At 42.3% G+C, this 20,264-nt stretch overlaps 1 protein-coding gene across 3 annotated transcripts in view; it reads right to left on the reverse strand.

The window, feature by feature from the left end:
* The window catches only part of LOC115176155 (zinc finger protein 236), a 92,681-nt gene that overhangs the window by 50,866 nt on the left and 21,551 nt on the right, over positions 1–20,264 (reverse strand). For all 3 annotated transcript variants that reach the window (XM_029735995.1, XM_029735987.1, XM_029736005.1), the window contains exons 9-13: positions 18,236–18,413; positions 16,071–16,343; positions 4,827–5,030; positions 4,557–4,689; positions 101–361 (exon numbers count right to left, since the gene is read on the reverse strand). In XM_029735995.1, coding sequence (XP_029591855.1) covers positions 101–361; positions 4,557–4,689; positions 4,827–5,030; positions 16,071–16,343; positions 18,236–18,413 — 1,049 coding nt within the window. The remainder of the gene's footprint in view (positions 1–100; positions 362–4,556; positions 4,690–4,826; positions 5,031–16,070; positions 16,344–18,235; positions 18,414–20,264) is intronic.

Genomic DNA, 20,264 nt, shown 5'->3' on the forward strand with positions numbered 1-20,264 from the left:
ACGACCTGAATTAGGGCCTGTAGTTTTTAGCTTTTTCCACCTGGTCAGATCACATGACCTGAAACAACTCTGTGCCTGACAACACATGCGCATTACTAACCTGTGGGTCTTCATGTGCTTCCTGCAGTTGGGTGAGGACTTGAAGGTCTTCTGACAATAAGGGCACATGTAGGGCCGCATGTCACTGTGGGTGGTCATATGGCGGCGCAGGCTGCCGCTGGTGGTGAAGGTGGTGTCACAAATCAGGCACTTGTAGGCCTTGAGGCCCGAGTGGGTCCGGATGTGGGCCTTCAGCACCCCCGAGGAGGCAAAGCCCTTACTGCACTGGACACACTTGTACGGCCTCTCTCCCGTGTGAGACCTGATGGAAGATGACCTAACAATGTTAATATCATGAGACCTTAAGAAAAGTATTCAGACCCCTTGACTTTTCCACATTTTATTACGTTACAGCCTTATTCTAAAACGGATTTAAAAAAAATACATATATATATGCTCAATCTACACACATTACCCCATAATGACAAAGCGAAAACAGGTTGCAGATATTTTTGCAAAGTTATTAAAAATAAAAAATAAAAAAACCTTATTTACACAAGTACTCAGACCCTTTGTTATGTGACTTGAAATTGAGCTCAGGTGCATCCTGTTTCCATTGATCATCCTTGAGAAGTTTCTACAACTTTATTGGAGATCACCTGCAGTAAATTAAATTGATTGGACATGATTTGGAAAGGCACACACCTGTCTATATAAGGTCCCACAGTTGGCAGTGCATGTCAGAGCAAATACCAAGCCATGAGGTTGAAGGAATTGTCAGTAGAGCTCCGAGACAGGATTGCGTCGAGACAGATCTGGGGAAGGATACCAAAACATTTCTGCAGCATTGAAGGTCCCCAAGAACACAGTGGCCTCCATCATTCTTAAATGGAAGAAGTTTGGAACCACCAAGATCTTCCTAGAGCTGGCCGCCCGGCCAAAATGAGGACCTTGGTCAGCGAGGTGACCAAGAACTTGATGGTCACTCTGACAGACCTCCAGAGTTCCTCTGTGGAGACGGGAGAACATTCCAGGACAACCATCTCTGCAGCACTCCACCAATCAGGCTTTATGGTAGAGTGGCCAAACGGAAGCCACTCCTCAGTAAAAGGCACATGACAGCCCACTTGGAGTTTGCCAAAAGGCACCTAAAGGACTCTGACCACGAGAAACAAGATTCTCTGGTCTGATGAAAGCAAGATTGTAGTCTTTGTCTGGAGGAAACCTGGCACCATCCCTACAGTAAAGCATGGTGGCGGCAGCATTATGCTGTGGGGATGTTTTTCAACGGCAGGGACTGGGAGACTAGTCAGGATCGAGGGAAAGATGAACACAGCAAAAGTACAGAGAGATCCTTGGCGAAAAACTGCTCCAGAGTGTTCAGGACCTCAGACTAGAGCATAGGTTCGCCTTCCAACAGGCACACAGCCAAGACAATGCAGGAGTGGCTTCGGGACAAGTCTCTGAATGTACTTGAGTTGCCCAGCCAGAGCCCGGGCTTAAACCCAATCTAACATCTCTGGAGACACCTGAAAATAGCTGTGCAGCGACGCTCTCCATCCAACCTGACAGAGCTTGCACTGTACCAACACAAGAACAGAAAGGCCAGCACACTGAATATGCTCCCAATTACCACCTTTACTGACAACGTTTCAATCCACAAGGATCTTCCTCAGGTCATGTCACAAACACTTTGCATATCAACCCTGAGTGTAGTAGAATGTTATGAATGTAATGTAATGACAGGTGATGTTATGACTGGCTGTGTTATGGTCTGAGTCAATTGGCTCAAATTATGAAGATTAAATAGTTCTATAAATGTCAAGGGTCTCTAATTTGCAAATCCTAAAAAAAACAGTAAGCATTATACGTTGTGCATGGTGTATGCAGTAAATTCCCTCTGACTGAGGAACACGTTTATTAGTATAATGTGACAGAGTTTTGACTTGGGCTCTGTCATAGTGTGAGGTAAACAGACACTAGTGTATACAGAAGAACATCAATCTCAGATATGCTGAGTGGAGCAGCGAAGGCAACGTTGTTATTAAGGTTAACTTTTGTTTCCTCGTTTATCGAGACTGTGACCTTTTTTAAAAATAGGCTGTTACTATTCTTTTCCTCACAGTAGTAAAATGAAGAAATATTTCAGCAGAAGGGGAAGATTCGATGTGTCAGCCCAAAGGGCAAAAAGACATCTTGAAAGAATCAATGAATATCGCTCGGGAAATTACTCCTTGGAGCCCTAAACTTCAATCTCCCATTTTTCTCATCCTAAGAAAAAAGGCAGAAACTGAATACAATACTCATTTTAGAGGGATTTTTTCATGCGGTAAATGGCAGGGTGACATTTTCCAGATACATTTGCTAGTTAATGGACCTATAATGACTTAGGCTACTGAAAACAAAAATAAGACCTATCCACCACTGTGACATTACACGTTATTCCTGACAACAACCTGGAGATTAAACCAGACAAAAATAAAATGGCCCAGCACACATTTTAGTCATTTAGCAGAAGCTCTTATCCAGAGTGACTTACAGGAGCAATTACTGTTATGGTTACTGGCTCTTATCCATTTTCTCTCCCACTCTCTGTACCTAAATCCCCTCAGATCTCTTCCTTCTGTTAGTTTTTTCCTCTCTACCTGGCCTGTCTTATCATAAACCAGGCCCGCAGGGCATACACAGCACAGACGTTAGCCAGAACTGGGCTCAAATAGTATTTGTTTTCTATACTTGAAATGTGCATGTGCAGTTGCAAACCACAGTCTGGCTTTTTTAATGCCGATTTTGGAGCAGTGGCTTCTTCCTTGCTGAGCGGCCTTTCAGGTTATGTCGAGATAGGACTCGTTTTACTGTGGATATAGATACTTTTGTACCTGTTTCCTACAGCATCTTCACAAGGTCCTTTGCTGTTCTTCTGGGATTGATTTGCACTTTTCACACCAAAGTATGTTCATCTCTAGGAGACAGAACACGTCTCCTTCCTGAGCGGTATGACGGCTACGTGGTCCCATGGTGTTTATACTTGCGTACCATTGTTTGTACAGATGAACGTGGTACCTTCAGGCATTTGAAAATTGCTCCCAAGGATGAACCAGACTTGTGGAGGTCTTGGCTGATTTCTTTTGATTTTCCCATGATGTCAAGCAAAGAGGCACTGAGTTTGAAGGTAGGCCTTGAAATACATCCACAGGTACACCTCCAATTGACTCAAATGATGTCAATTAGCCTATCAGAAGCTTCTAAAGCCATGACATCAGTTTCTGAAATTTTCCAAGCTGTTTAAAGGCACAGTCAACTTAGTGTATGTAAACTTCTGACCCACTGGAATTGTGATACAGTGAATTATAAGTGAAATAATCTGTCTGTAAACAATTGTTGGAAAAATGACTTGTGTCATGCAAAGTAGATGTCCTAACTGACTTGCCAAAACTATAGTTTGTTAACAAGAAATTTGTGGAGTGGTTGAAAAACGAGAGTTTTAACGACTCCAACCTAAGTGTATGTAAACATTCGACTTCAACTGTATATCTAGTTTACTTTAGCTGTGCTTGATCGAGTTTGCCTGGCACTCTAGGCAGGCTCAATAAAACCCTCAAAGTATTTGAAAGAAAGCAAATACTACTTGAACCCAGCCGTCTGCCAGTGGCTCAAACCCTCTACCATGTGCTGAGCCTTCCTCCCCCTGCCTCCTTGTCCATCCGCATGCTCTGCTCAGCCCAGCTCATCCCTCTAGCATCAAATGAGGAGCTAATGCCACTAAGCCACAGGGGTGGACTCTAACGCCACTGATAACAGCAGCTCAGCAGCTCTCTGACATGCTATAGCAGGCTTATCCCACTTTTCTTTTTACATTTCCATTTTATTTAACTAGGCAAGTCAGTTAAGAACAAATTCTTAGTTACAATGACGGCCTAGGAACAGTGCCTTGTTCAGGGGCAGAAATACCGATTTTTACCATGTCAGCTCGGGGATTCTATCTAGCAACCTTTCGGTTACTGGCCCAACGCTTTAACCACTAGGCTCCCTGCCGCCCCAATGACAAAGTACAAGAGGATCTAAAATGAGGCTAAATATACAACTTCCGCTCACAACTATATATCGATGCACTCAATCAGAAATACATTCACTGTCAGCTGCTTCAGAGAGGATGATATTTCGAAAGGAATACATGGGAATACAAACTGTGTGTGTGGGCTTGTATTACTATCCTTGTGTGTACCGGAGATCCACAAAAGTCCCCACTAGGATAGTAAAACAAGGACAATTCTCCCTCGTGGGGACATTTCCGTCGAAGACAAAGGCTATTTTAGGCTTAGGGGTTAGATTTAGGGTTATGGTTAGACCAGGATTTTCAATGGAAATCAATTTTAGGCCCCCACAAGGACAGTAAAACATATGCTGTGTGCATCAAATCTCATTTTATTGGTCACATGCACTTACTTAGCAGATGTTATTGCAAGTGTAGCGAAATGCTTGTGTGTGTGTGTGACACGTGTAGAGGATAGCTGTACCTAACGTGCTGCTTGAGGTGGCTGGATTTCTTATAGGCCTTGTTACAGCAGGGACACTTGTATGGCCGATCATTGTCCACCATCTCCAGGTACGTCTGAAAGGCCAGGCGAGGGTTCTGGGACTGGATGAGACCTGGGGAGGAGGGGACAATATGAACAAAGTGTGTGTGTGTGTGTGTGTGTGTGTGTGTGTGTGTGTGTGTGTGTGTGTGTGTGTGTGTGTGTGTGTGTGTGTGCTTGTGAGGGAGCGAGTGAGCATGCATGCGTTACCGAGGTCCGTGATAAGTATGGGCTCTTGCAGGGGGATATCAGGCAGAGGTATGTTGCTCTTGGACACCTTGGTTTTATGGGCTTTGCGTGGGAACTTGTGCTTCTTCTGCTGCAGGCTCTTGAAGTGGGAGGCAATGTGTGTTTTTCTGTGGCCCGATGTACGGAAGATCTTGTCACAGTGAGGGCACGGGAACGGACGCACACCTGACAACAAGAACATAAACCTCAAATAGCATGTAGAATTAAATTCAGACAATAACGAGAACTGCATCAGTTTTGAAATGGAAATGTATTCATGTCAGTTAAATCAAGAGACAAGCTAGAGAAAATACAAACTTATAAACAGTGTTGTATTGAGTAGGCCGAAATCGATTTAACGTATCAATGTCTCCTGAGAGATTAGATAAAATCAAAAGAAACCTGTGGAACGCCAACCCCTAAAGTTGTCAGAATGCTTCAGTTCGGCTAGCCGAACCAAACTAGCGTGCTCGCATTCTCCCTTAAAAGACCTTCTTTTGAAAAAAAAAATATGAAACAATAGTACTGTTTGTCCATTTTGAGACGCCATAGCTAGTATATGATTCCTCAAAATGGTCAGCATTAATCTAATATGACTCAAGAAATCGGTCATCCATTTTTATGTTTTTGCCGAAGAGATCTTAGTGGCGCAATTTACATCAAACTAAGATGTTTGGTGCAGTATTTTCCAATAATGTTATTTTGCATGAAAACAAGTCGCCTCTCTTTGAATGACAAACACTTTATTGAATAATCCCTACTGTTGACCAATCACAGATGAAGGGGCGTAGAGTCGGCTTGACTCCAACTGCCAAAACTAACAAAATGTCGTCATAATATATGCACAAACTCGGAAACATGCGGACGCCTTAACAGACTAAACCACAGTAACCTAAATGTTGCATTGTTGTTGTTTTTTCTTAAATTAATATCCTTTTTTAAATCATGCATTACGTAATTCAGAATCTAATCATATGACATGTGATTAAATGAAATAAACTTGAATTTGAACTAAATCACAAACACCCATAACAGCTCAGCTACACATGAAAACAAGTGTGTTTTCATGATCCGTTCCGTATAGACCTGGTCGGATCCAGACACGGTCTGATCCGAGTGATGGAAGCAGCAGAAAAGTCATTTTTAAGCTACTTGATTAACCGGAGCTGATAAAGCGCAAGAGAGGTGCAGCTCTAGCAGGTGGGGAAGGGCCATACTGTGAGTGAGTGAGTGAGTGACACGGGGAGCAGGGAGGGAGAGACAAGAGACAGCAACCAACCAACAAGCCGACTCGCACTATAGTAGACTAATAGCTGCCATAGCTAGGTTATTTATCATCAAATATGATTACGTAGTACCTGTCTTGACGTTAGCTAGTGTTAGCAATTTATGTTATTCTTTAATAACACAGACCCCAAAGCAAATCAGGGGGAGGAAAATAGGTTTATTCGAAGAGGACAAATCATACTGGGAGGTAGATGGTCATTCTCCCCTGTCCTCAGTGATGCTCTCTCCAGTGGTTCACTCCCCAGAAAAAGGGACAGCATGTAGTTTTATAACCCAGCCCTAGCCTGTGGTTGACCAACTAGAATTCCTTGTAATAAAACTAACCGATGGCCAAATAACAAGTATCATATTTCAGAAGACATATTCCTCCCATGTCTAGAGTTCCAAATAACAACAACTACATGAGGAATATTAAGCAGCACCCTACCGGTTGGCTCTTGGTCGTTGTAGCCTATCCTTCTCCTTTAACTTTGAATTCCGTCATTTTCATTCCATCTTCCTTTGATTAGATATCGCCTAACCTTTGCCACTCACGGAGGTTCTATGACTGTAGCCTATTGCGCCTTTAATGACTTATGATTACCTACAACAACAAGCTACACGCGCCACAATCCTCTCTCGTGAAAAGCAAGAGCAGCAGCATAAATTATACAATGTCTCTCTCGACTGCAGCAGTTGCTTTCGGATCGGTACGGGCCCTTTCGGACACGTCATTTAAAAAAAACACATACCCGAGACTTGTGACAATCATATCAGATCCGACCCAGACCCGTTTCATTATTTAGAATTCTGGATCCAGACCCGCTCTGGTCCCGGATCGGGTGTCGGGTATTTGGGTACAGGTGGATCTGTGAAGATCTCTACTTTGCATCAATCAACTCTAACACCAACAGACGGATACGCGGCTACGTTAAGGGCAACATTCTAAAAGACGAAGCAATACCAGTAATCAAATCTTCATGCAAATGAGAGATGAGGCCATGGGTTTAGAGGCATCTGCATTAATTGTGTGTGTGTGTGTGCGTTAATTAAATAATTATGGAAGGCCAAGCGTTACATTGCACCACATAATTCACCCAGACATTTTAATCTTGGCTGTGACACGAAATCCCAACTACTGCAATCAGTGAAAGGGGACCACGAACGTCGCCTCTGTAAACAACCGCGTATCAAAAGCTTTACATCACACTATCTTTTCACCGGCAACACTAGGCTAATTAATGCTAATCATAGCTTTGGTGCACCACTGTGCATTCAATCTAAAACAGGGGTTTTCAACTGCTATTCGAAAAGGTCTGGTCTTCCTAGGTGGCAAAGGTCTGGATGGATATTTATCAGCGTAGTAATAAACCCCCACCTCGCAACCCATACGACCCGAAACTGTTCAAACTGTTCACACACCGTGTTTGCATAGAGAAAATATTACCATTTTAAATCTTATTTGCTGCAATTTTACACCTTTTGCAATGGGGCGGTGAGAAAATGTTTTAAAGCTAATGTTTTAAAGCTAATTTAAAAGTAATTCTACACCTTTTGCCATGTCTTGTGTGTTCATAGGACTGACTCAACAAAATCAAAATATAAAAATTGGGCCCACCAGGGGAGCGAGGCCTCTAGGAACGTAATCTGGCCATGATAACTACAGGATTTTGATAACTGGTTAGCCTAACTGACCTATCTAGCTAGCTAACATGGGCTAGTAGTTGATCAACTGGATATTTCTGACAGGTTATACAGCGCTTTCACTGTATTCCCTTGACTTATTCCACACTTTGTTGTGTTACAGGCTGAATTCAAAATTGATTAAATATATTATTTTCTTCCCCTCGCCCATCTACACACAATATCCCATCATTTTTGCACATTTATTAAAAATGAAATACAAAAATATCTCATTTACATAAGTATTCACACACCTGAGTCAATACACGTTAGAGTCACCTTAGGCAGCGTTTACAGCTATGAGTCTTTCTGGGTGAGTCTCTAAGTTTTGCACACCTGAATTGTACAATATTTGCATTCTATTTGTATTCTTTTAAAATTCTTCAAGCGCTGTCAAGTTGGTTGTTGATCAATGCTAGACATTTTCAAATCTTGCCATAGATTTTCAAGCCCATTTAAGTCAAAACTGTAACTAGGCCACTCAGGAACATTCAATGTCGTCTTGGTAAGCAACTCCAGTGTATATTTGTTATTGTGTTTTAGGTGACAGTTGGAAAGCTGACTAAACCAGGTTGTCCTCGAGGAAATTTTGCCTGTGCTTAGATCTATTCCGTTTCTTTTTATCCTAAAAAACAAACTCCCTAGTCCTTGCCGATGACAAGCATACCCATAACATGATGCAGCCACCACCATGCTTGAAAATATGAAGAGTGGTGCTAAGTAATGTGTTGTGTTGGATTTGCCCAAACATAACGCTTTGTATTCAGGACATAAAGTACATTTCTTTGCCACATTTCTTGCAGTTTTACTTTAGTGCCTTATACAGGATTTGTGTATTCTGTACAGGCTTCCTTCTTTTCACTCTGTAATTAAGGTTAGTATTGTGGAGTAACTACATTGTTGATCCATCCTCAGTTTTCTCCTATCACAGCCATTAAACTCTAACTGTTTTAGTCAACTATTGGCCTTATGGTGAAAACCCTGAGCAGTTTCCTTCCTCTCCTGCATCTGAGTTAGGAAGGATCCTGGATGACTGTGTGATAACACTCTCGATAGCCGATGTGAGCAAGACCTTTAAACAGGTCAACATTCACAAAGCCACGGGGCCAGACGGATTACAAGGACGTGTTCACAAAACATGCGCGGACCAACTGGCAAGTGTCTTGATTGACATTTTCATCCTCTCCAATACCGACTCTGTAAAACCTACATGTTTCAAGCAGACCACCATAGTCCCTGTGCCCAAAGAAGCAAAGGTAAATGATTACCACCCCGTAGCACTCACGTCGGTAGCCATGAAATGCTTTGAAAGGCTGGTCATGGCTCACATCAACAGCATTATCACGGACACCCTAGACCCACGCCAATTCCCATTACGCCCCAACAGATGTCGCAATCTCAATCACACTCCACACGGCCCTTTCCCACCTGGATAAAAGGAACACCTATGTGAAAATACTGTTCATTGACTACAGCTCAGAGTTCAACACCATATTGCCCACGAAGCTCATCACTAAGCTAAGGACCCTGGGACTAAACACCTCCCTCTGCAACTGGATCCTGGACTTCCTGACGGGCCACCCCCAGGTGGTAAGGGTAGGCAACAACACGTCTGCCACGCTAATCCCCAAAACTGGGGCCTCTCAGGGGTATGTACTCAGTCCCCTCCTGTACTCCCTGTTCACCCACGACTGCGTGGCCAAACACGACTCCAACACCATCATCACTGACAACGAGAGGAGGTCAGAGAACGGGCAGTGTGGTGCCAGGACAACAACCTCTCCCTCAGCAAGACAAAGTAGCTGATTGTGAACTACAGGCTGGCCGAACAGGCCCACATTAAAATCGACGGGGCTGTAGTAAAGTGGGTCGAGAGTTTCAAGTCCCTTGGTGTCCACATCACCAACAACCTATCATGATGGTCCAAACACACCAAGACAGTCGTGAAGATGGCACGACAAAACCTATTCCCCCTTAGGAGGGAAAAGATTTGGCATGGGTCCCCAGATCCTCAAAAAGTTCTACAGCTGCACCATTGAGAGCATCCAGACAAGTTGCATCACCGCCTGGTATGGCAACTGCTCGGCATCTGACCGTAAGGAGCTACAGAGGGTAGTGCGTACGGCCCAGTACATCACTGTGGCCAAGCTTCTTGCCATCCAGGACCTACATGCAGTTGAAGTCGGAAGTTTACATACACTTAGGTTGGAGTCATTAAAACTCGTATTTCAACCACTCCACAAATTTCTTGTTTACAAACTATCGTTTTGGCAAGTCAGTTAGGACATCTACTTTGTGCATGACAAGTCATTTTTCCAACAATTGTTTACAGACAGATTATATCACTTATAATTCGCTGTATCACAATTCAAGTGGGTCAGAAGTTCACATACACTAAGTTGACTGTGCCTTTAACCTGTTGGGGATAGGGGGCAGTATTTGCACGGAATATGCATATAATTATTAGCTTTGGATAGAAAACACCCTAAAGTTTCTAAAACTGTTTGAATGCTGTCTGTGAGTATAACAGAACTCATATGGCAGGCAAAAACCTGAGAAGATTCCAAACAGGAAGTACCCTCTCTGACCATTCCTTGGGCTTCTTGCCTCTGTTTATTGAACATTTAGGATCTTTGCTGTAACGTGACACTTGCTACGGCTCCCATAGGCTCTCAGAACCCGGGAAAAAGCTGAATGATGTAATTCCAGCCCCAGGCTGAAACACATTAGCGCTTTTGGCAAGTGCTCTATCAGAGGGCCATCAGACTGAGGCTCGTGCATGAGGGGATCCCATGCTTTTACTTTCGCTCTCTTTGTAATAAAAAACGATTTCCCGGTCGGAATATTATCGTTTTTTTTACGAGAAAAATGGCATAAAAATGTATTTTAAACAGCGGTTGACATGCTTCGAAGTACGGTAATGGAATATTTAGAATTTTTTTGTCTTTAAAATGGTGTAAAATAGTCATATGTTTGAGAAATTGAAGTAATAGCATAAGGTATTTGAATAACGCGCCACGGGATTCAAATGGCAAGCGTCCCACCTAGCCCAGAGAGGTTAAACAGCTTGGAAAATTCCAGAAACTGATGTCATGGCTTTAGAAGCTTCTGATAGGCTAATTGACATCATTTGAGTCAATTGGAGGTGTACCTGTGGATGTATTTCAAGGCTTACTTTCAAACTCAGTGTCTCTTTGCTTGACATCATGGGAAAATCAAAAGAAATCAGCAAAGACCTCAGAAAAAAAATGGTAGACCTCCACAAGTCTGGTTCATCCTTGGGAGCAATTTCCAAATGCCTGAAGGTACCATGTTCATCTGTACAAACAATAGTACGCAAGTATAAACACCATGGGACCACGAAGCCGTCATACCGCTCAGGAAGGAGACACGTTCTGTCTCCTAGAGATGAACGTACTTTGGTGTGAAAAGTGCAAATCAATCCCAGAACAACAGCAAAGGACCTTGTGAAGATGCTGGAGGAAACAGGTACAAAAGTATCTATATCCACAGTAAAACGAGTCCTATATTGACATAATCTGAAAGGCCGCTCAGCAAGGCCGCTCAGCATCATGTTGTGGGGGTGCTTTGCTGCAGGAGGGACTAGTGCACTTCACAAAATAGATGGCATCATGACGGAGGGAAAATAATGTGGATATATTGAAGCAACATCTCAAGACATCAGTCAGGAAGTTAAAGCTTGGTCGCAAATGGGTCTTCCAAATGGACAATGACCCCAAGCATACTTCCAAAGGTGTGGCAAAATGGCTTAACGACAACAATGTCAAGGTATTGGAGTGGCCATCACAAAGCCCTGACCTCAATCCCATAGAATATTTGTGGGCACTACTGAAAAAGCGTGTCGAGCAAGGAGGCCTACAAAACCTAACTCAGTTACACCAGCTCTGTCAGTAAGGAATGGGCCAAAATTCACCCAACTTATTGTGGGAAGCTTGTGGAAGGCTACCCGAAACGTTTAACCCAAGTTAAACAATTTAAAGGCAATGCTACCAAATACTAATTGAGTATGTACACTTCTGACCCACTGGGAATGTGATGAAAGAAATAAAAGCTGAAATAAATAATTCTCTCTACTATTATTCTGACATTTCACATTCTTAAAATAAAGTGGTGATCCTAACTGACCAAAGACAGGGAATTTTTACTAGGATTAAATGTCAGGAATTGTGAAAAACGGAGTTTAAATGTATTTGGCTAAGGTGTATGTAAACTTCCGACTTCACCTGTAATAGGCGGTGTCAGCGGAAAGCCCATAAAATTGTCAGAGACGCCAGTCACCCAAGTCATAGACCATTTTCTCTGATGCCCCATGGCAAGCGGTACCAGAGCGTCAAGTCTAGGACCAAAAGGCTCCTTAAAAGCTTCTAACCCCAAGCCTTAAGAGTGCTGATCAATTAATCAAATGGCCACCAGACTATTTACATTGACACCCCCCCTTCGCCTCCATTTGTTTTGTACACTGCTGCTACTCGCTGTTTATTATCTATGCATAGTCACTTCACCCCTACATGTACAAATTACCTAAACTAACCTGTACCCCCGCACACTGACACGGTACCGGTACCCCCTGTATATAGCCTCGTTATTGTTATGTTATTCTCTTACTTTTTATTATTTTTTACTTTCGTTTATTTGGTAAATATTTTCTTAACTCTTCTTGAACTGCACTGTTGATTAAGGGCTTGTAAGTAATCATTTCACGGTAAGGTCTATACTTGTTGTATTCAGTGCATATGACAAATAAAGTTTGATTTGATCCCTTTATCTTTGTAGTGACTGGGTGTATTGACACACCATCCAACATGTAATTAATAACTTCAACATGCTCAAAGGGTTATATAATAATCAAATGTTTTTTTTCGACCAATACGTGCCCTTCTTTGCAAGGCATTGAAAAACTTCCCTGGTCTTTGTGGCTGAATCTGTTTTTGATATTCACTGCTCAACTAAGAGTAGGGCTGTTGCGGTGACCGTATTATCTCCACACCGGTGGTCACGAGTCATGAAGGCAGTCAAATCCCACATAACCATTTAGTCACGGTAATTAGGCTTCTGCAAACTCTGATGCTGCTGATGGTCATTAGCAGCCTGCCAAACTTGATAACTGCCTGGTACTCAGCACTCTATTGTCCCTCTAATCACTCTGACATCAATGCAAATGTAATCGAAAATCTAATCAAAGACTTCATGAGTGCCCACGAGCTCATGTTGCGCAACAGTTCTGTAGGCTATGCAATTGATTGAGAAAACAGAGTGATGGCCTATACTAAAAGAGGAGGATCCCATCAGCTTTCTATAGGCTAGGCCTACTATATTTATTTCTCATCTTTCCTAATATTAAGCAAATATTAAGCACATTGCTTATCTTTACAACAGTCCTACCTGGCTGGCATGAAAATTAACCACAAGAAAATCATCCTCCATTCGTTATTTAAGTGTAGAGATATTTTTTTCAAATTTCCAACACATATTATTTAGTATATGTAAATACAAGATTAAATCAAGAATAGTCTGATGGGTGCCAATATTAGCATATCACATGTGAATTATATATTATCACTTGTGAATGATGCCCTTTTTTTTTACTACTTTTCTAATCAAAATTCCCTTTTTTTTTTACTACTTTTCTAATCAAAATCGCACACCTCATGTAGCCCAGCCCATAGGCCTATATGTTTTGATAAGGTTTGTATCACAACTAAAGTGGCCAAATAACTTCTTAAAATGAAGCACATTAATCCGCTTCCCAAGGGGTGTAGAACCTTACATAAGCAGCGTGAGTTTCAACTTTGGGGAAGATCATTTTCACCATAAAAAATGTCACCTTTATAATAAAAGCATTAAATGCATAATTGCATTTGCGGTCACTTTTGATAATGGTGTTGTCCCCACTAATAGAAGATTTGCGCATATAGCCTACAACTGTGTGCGTATTGCTGCGCTTATAATGTGAAGAAATAGCCAAATAGTTTATCAAAATATTAAGCTAAACGTTCTGATCTGTTGCGTCAGCCTCATTGAGTAAAACTGTTTTTTTATGCTAGTGGTTGTATTAATTTGGGATCTATTGTGTCCCATAACTGTCCCAGACTATGTATAGAATATTTACTTCTCACACAGAATAGGTCAACTTGCCTTATAGGGGATAGTAGATTGACATAGGCTAGTGCTTTTGCTGTTCGTTAGGTCTACTCATCTTGTTGACAGACGAAAAGTACAGTACCAGTCAAAAGTTGACACACCTACTCATTCCAGGGTTTTTCTTAATTTTTTACCATTTTCTACATTGTAGAAACTATGAAATAACACATATGGAATCATGTAGTAACTAAAAAAGGTTTTTGCACATTCTTGGCATTCTCTCAACCAGCTTCATGCATTGTAAAAATTTATTTGTGGAATTTCTTTCCTTCTTAATGTGTTTGATCAGTTGTGTTGTGACAAGGTAGGGGTGGTATACAGAATATAGCCCTATTTGATGAAAGACCAAGTCCATATTATGGCAAGAACAACTCAAATAAGCAAAGAGAAACGACAGTCCATCATTCCTTTAAGTAATGAAGGTCAGTCAATCCGGAAAATTAAAGAACTTTGAACATTTCTTCAAGTGAAGACGCAAAAACCATCAAGCGCTATGATGAAACTGGCTATCATGAGGACCGCCACAGGAAAGAAAGACCCAGAGTTACCTCTGCTGCAGAGGATAAGTTCTTTAGAGTTACCAACCTCAGAAATTGCAGCCCTAATAAATGCTTTACAGAGTTCAAGTAACAGACACATCTCAACATCAACTGTTCAGAGGAGACCGCGTGAATCAGCCCTTCATGGTCGAATTGGTGCAAAGAAACCACTATTAAAGGACACCAATAGGAGGAAGAGACTTGCTTGGGCCAAGAAACACAATCAATGGACATTAGACCAGTGGAAATATGTCCTTACATATATGTCTTACAAATATGTCTTACGAGTACAAATTAGATTTTTGGTTCCAACCTCCCGTGTCGTTGTGAGACGCAGAGTAGGTGAACAGATGATCTCCGCATGTGTGGTTCCCACCGTGTAGCATGGAGGTGGTGGTGTGGGGGTGCTTTGCTGGTGACAATGTTGGTGATTTATTTAAAAATCACGGCACACTTTTAACCAGCATGGCTACCACAGCATTCTGCAGCGATACGCCATCCCATCTGGTTTGCGCTTAGTGGGACTATCATTTTGTTTTTCAACAGGACAATGACCCAACACATCTCCAGGCTGTGTAAGGGCTATTTGACCAAGAAGGAGAGTGATGGAGTGCTGCATCAGATGACTTGGCCTCCACAATCCCCCGACATCAATCTAATTGAGATGGTTTGGGAGAAGTTGGACCGCAGAGTGAAGGAAAAGCTGCCAACAAGTGCTCAGCATATGTGGGAACTCCTTCAAGAATGTTGGAAAAGCATTCTAGGCGAAGCTGGTTGAGAGAATGCCAAACGTGTGCAAAGCTGTCATCAAGGCAAAGTGTGGCTACTTTGAAGAAGCTAAAATCTATTTGGATTTGTTTAACACTTTTTTGGTTACTACATGATTCCATGTGTTATTTCATAGTTTTGATGTCTTCACTATTATTATACAATGTTGAAAATAGTAAAAACTAAAGAAAAACCTTTGAATGTGTCCAAACTTTTGACTGGTACTGTAAATGTGGACAGTTCTTCCAATATCTCCAATATGCACCTCGGAATTGGATAAGGACGTTCGCAGTTGCGTCCCCGATGTGTCGGTCTTCACTTGTAGCCTGTGAGAAAGACCCGATCACGTGATGGAGAGCCGTGTGAGTGAGAGGTGATTCGGAGCAGGCAACACTCAGGGAGAAGGGCCGCAAAAGGCATCGATTATTTTAGGGTGAATTATGGCCACACAAAGACATTAACAAGTGCTTCTCAAATTTTGAATGAGAGACTGATGTAGTGTGTACGGCCTGCGCAAAAAAACAAAGCTACTTTTTTCAAATCATCATTAGAGTCGCATCATGCAGCCTTACAATGTATTAAACATCAACACATATAGCCCAACGTTTGTAGAACAACTAAAGTAAAAAAATAAAATCGATAACTTAATCAAGTTAAATCGTCAAAACCAGATTATGACACCAACGTTAATCATAATAAATCTTGATGACCATTATGGAGTGATATAGGTGCCAACCAGAACTAAATGTGTATCTATGAATACAATCAAAGTATCACTCCATAATAACAACGCCATAATATCAGTCACCTGTATGTAGGCGCATGTGGACCTTCCTGCTGCCCGACGTGGAGAAGCACTTCATGCAGCACTGGCACTCGAAGGCCTTGATGCCTGTGTGCGTCTTCATGTGGGCAGTAAGGGTGCTCTTGACGGCAAAGGCGCGAAAGCACTGCTTGCACTTGAAGGGCTTCTCGTGTGTGTGGATACGGATGTGGCGCACCAGGTCGCTGGGCTTCTTGAACTCCTTGTTGCAGTAAGGGCAGCTGTGCCACCGCACGCCGTTCTCCTCCCTGATGGAGCCTAGGGGAAGGGGGGACAGAAAGAGGTGACATGGGTTGTGTTCTATTAGGCACCAAATGGAAGAAAACAGACTGAAACAGGGAGAGACTGCCTGGACCTGTCCAATAAACATTCATTTTCGTGTTACGTTTAAAAACGTTTTGTTGTAGGGTGCCCTAATGGATACGACACTGGTCCCACATGAGATGAGCAGGCACAGAGCTGAGACCAAATACACTTAAATTCCTTAAATTCAGGGAATCAATTGAAACTCCCGATATATAGTGCATTTGGAAAGTATTCAGACCCCTTGACTTTTTCCACATTTTGTTATGTTACAACCTTATTCAACAATGATTTAAATTATTGGTACCCCATAATGACAAAGCAAATGTTTCCAAATGTATAATTTAAAAAAAACTGAAATATCACATTTACTTAAGTATTTAGACCCTTTACTCCATTCTTTGTTGAAGCACATTTGGCAGCAATTACAGCCTTAAGTCTTCTTGGGTATGACACTACAAGCTTGGCACACCTGTGTTTTGGGGAGGTTCTCCCAATCTTCTCTGCAGATCGTCTCAAGCTCGGTCAGGTTGGATGGGGAGCGTCGTTGCACAGCTATTTTCAGGTGTCTCCAGAGATGTTCAATCGGGTTCAAGTCCGGCTGGGCCACTCTAGGTATATTCAGAGACTTGTCCTAAAGCCACTCGTGCGTTGTCTTGGCTGTGTGCTCAGGGTCGTTGTCCTGTTTGAAGGTGAACCTTCACCCCAGTCTGAGGTCCTGAGTGCTATGGAGCAGGTTTTCATCAAGGATCTCTCTGTACTTTGCTCCGTTCATCTTTCCCTCGATCCTGACTAGATCCTTTCATCTTTCCCTCGATCCCGCAGGGATGGTTTCAGGTTTCCTTCAGACGTGACGTTTGGTATTCAGGCCAAGTAGTTCAATCATGGTTTCATCAGACCAGAGAATCTTGTTTGTCATGGTCAGAGTCGTTTAGGTGCATTTTGGCAAACTAAATGGGCTGTCATTTGCCTTTTAATGAGGAATGGCTTCCGTCTGGCCACTCCACCACTAAGGTCTGATTGGTAGAGTGCTGCAGAGATGGTTGTCCTTCTGGAAGGTTATCCCATCTCCACAGAGGAACTCTGTCAGAGTGACCATCAAGTTCTTGGACACCTCCCTGACCAAGGCCCTTCTCCCCCGATTTCTCAGTCTGGCCAGACTGCCAGCTTTAGGAAGAGTGTTGGTGGTTCTAAACTTTTTCCATTTAAGAATGGAGGCCACTGTGTTCTTGGGGACCTTCAATGCTGTAGACATTTTTTGGTAGACCTTCCCCAGATCTGTGCCGCGACACAATCCTGTCTTTATGGACAATTCCTTCAGCCTCATGGCTTGGTTTTTGCTCTGACATGCACTGTCAACTGTGGGACCTTATATAGGCAGGTGTGTGCCTTTCGAAATCATTTCCAATCAATTTAATTTACCACAGGTGGACTCCAATCAAGTTGTAGAAACATCTCAAGGATGACCAACGGAAACAGGATGCACCTGAGCTCAATTTCGAGTCTACTAGCAAAGGGTCTGAATACATGTAAATAAGGTATCTGTTTTTTATTTTAATACATTTGCAAAGACTTTTAAAAACCTTTTTTTGCTTTGTCATTATGGGGTATTGTGTGTAGATTGATAAGGAAAAACATTTATTTAACCCATTTTAGAATAAGGCTGTAACTTCACAAAATGTGGAAAAGGGGAAGGGGTCTGAATACTTTCCGAATGCACTGTATGCAATATATCTGTTTATTGTCAAGGGACATTTAACGAGCAAGTAATTTGATGGAGTTGAAATGGAACTGAGAGACGGTGACATACACAAGCACACATGGACATTATTTGGGGTATGCCCTACCTGGCATCTGTACCGGTTTTCTGAAGATACTTCTCTTGTCCTTCTTGGTGGTTTTGTCCTGGCCTGGTAACTTCTTACTGTCAGGTAGAACCCCCTCGGAGGCATGGCTCGGAGTCTGTCTGCCCACTCCGTTGGTCTGGGACTGAACCACGCTCAACCCACTGTTCTCCAGGGCTTGCTGTGTGGGTTCAGAGGTGACAGGGTTTAACAAAAACTGTGACTAATACTATGTACGAGTACATTTTTCCATCCATAGTATTGGGCAATACTGTGCTGTATGCCGAGCTAGGCTACACGACACCAGGGATTAACATCGGTAACCGGGATCCCGGGTCTGTCCTGGGCCCACTCTTCACATTTCCCCAAAAAAGGGAAATTACAACACTTTCCCCCAATGTCGCACTAATGCAATTCCACGACATACACAACATGCGCAGCAGCAGATTGGCAAAAAATAGAATAGCACATTATCCAAACAGGTTGTCGCATAGAAGCCTTTAGCCTAGCGTATTTACTTCACACAAAGTCGTCATAAATTCAAAGCACACGCATAATTGACACTGCCAGACTGCACACGAGACCCGAATGGAGGTCTCATCAGAAGCATAACTGAAAATTCGATCCCGGTCCGGCCCAAACCTGGTGAGCTGAAGCCCAAGCCTGGTCCGACATTTAAATGAGCCAGAAACCGATTCCCATTCAAAACCAAGTTTAAAACCAAGATATGCCAGGGTTCTCACAAAATTAGATTGTCACTGTGCCACTATTTAAAGATTTCACAGCAAGTGAAACTGACGTTTAGTAATGACACAGTAACTTTGATTGCCAATGACATTGTTGTGAATTGCAAAATCATGTTCCTCAATTAATTCAGCGCATTTCAGCAGTAGGCTATCTCGACACACAGCACACACAGACTGAACCCCGAGCGGGCTTTAGCGTTGTCGAATAATACCAACGTTGTAATTGCAGTCAAACAAAAGTCAATTGAGCAAAATTGCAATAACTTTCTAGATAACCTCCTACGAATGACAGAATATCTCCCATTTGGCTAAATCTAGTTGATGATTATACAGATCGCAGATCAGCTCATGAATAACGGGGAGATGAAGAGAGGAAATTGTTTAAATATCAAGGTATCTTATATTTTTTATCTATGTTTAAAAGTGAAATATCCATAACTGCTCCCACCGTTTGTTGGTCACACATTCTCTAGCGAAGCTCTCACATGGGCAGCAATATGAGACAGCGCAGAGAAGTGGGTGAAATGTTATAGCGGTATTTTGACATCCATTGGCGAGATCTGCTTTGATAATCCAACACCTGGATTACATAATGAAGTTCGGATTTTTCATACGAGACAGGAGTCAGGATTTTGGGTTTCAATGGAATTGGGACGATAGGAAAATAGCCTAGGCTCTATATAAAGGCTACTATGTAAGACAATAGATAACTAACACACTTGATTTAGGCTACATTATTTCATGCTAAATGTTTCTGATCAGTGAACGAATAAATGAGCTACCACTTCCACTTGTCCAGCCAGAGATCAATTAACCAAATATACAGACAGACAAAATCACATTGATTGATTATGAGACAAGTCCCAGGCTTTTGGACGGGAGTAAGACAGGCTACTACGCAAGTGAAGAGCAAAATCCACTTGTATAATATGCTAGCAAAATGTTCTGATCAGCTAATATAATGAGCAAACCAGTATAAAGATGATCATTAGCACTCACCTCAATTTAACTAACATTTCCCCAGCTTAATTGTTACCAAATATCCAAACGGAGATTCAGTGAGAAAAAATAAAATCCCCCACGCTTGTCTCAAAGCAGTGCGATGGTTTGTCCCAATCAAAACAGTGCTGAAATGATCACCTAGGTGACCACACACACACACACACACAACTATTGCTTTAAATGAGTATAACGGTTGGATATAACTTTGGGAGTTTCAGTCCAAGCAAGAACTTGATACATGCCTTCAATTGCATTAACCTACTTTATTCTAATATTTTCATCAT

Source organism: Salmo trutta, chromosome 3 (assembly GCF_901001165.1).
Source record: "Salmo trutta chromosome 3, fSalTru1.1, whole genome shotgun sequence".
Classification (NCBI taxonomy): domain Eukaryota; kingdom Metazoa; phylum Chordata; class Actinopteri; order Salmoniformes; family Salmonidae; genus Salmo; species Salmo trutta.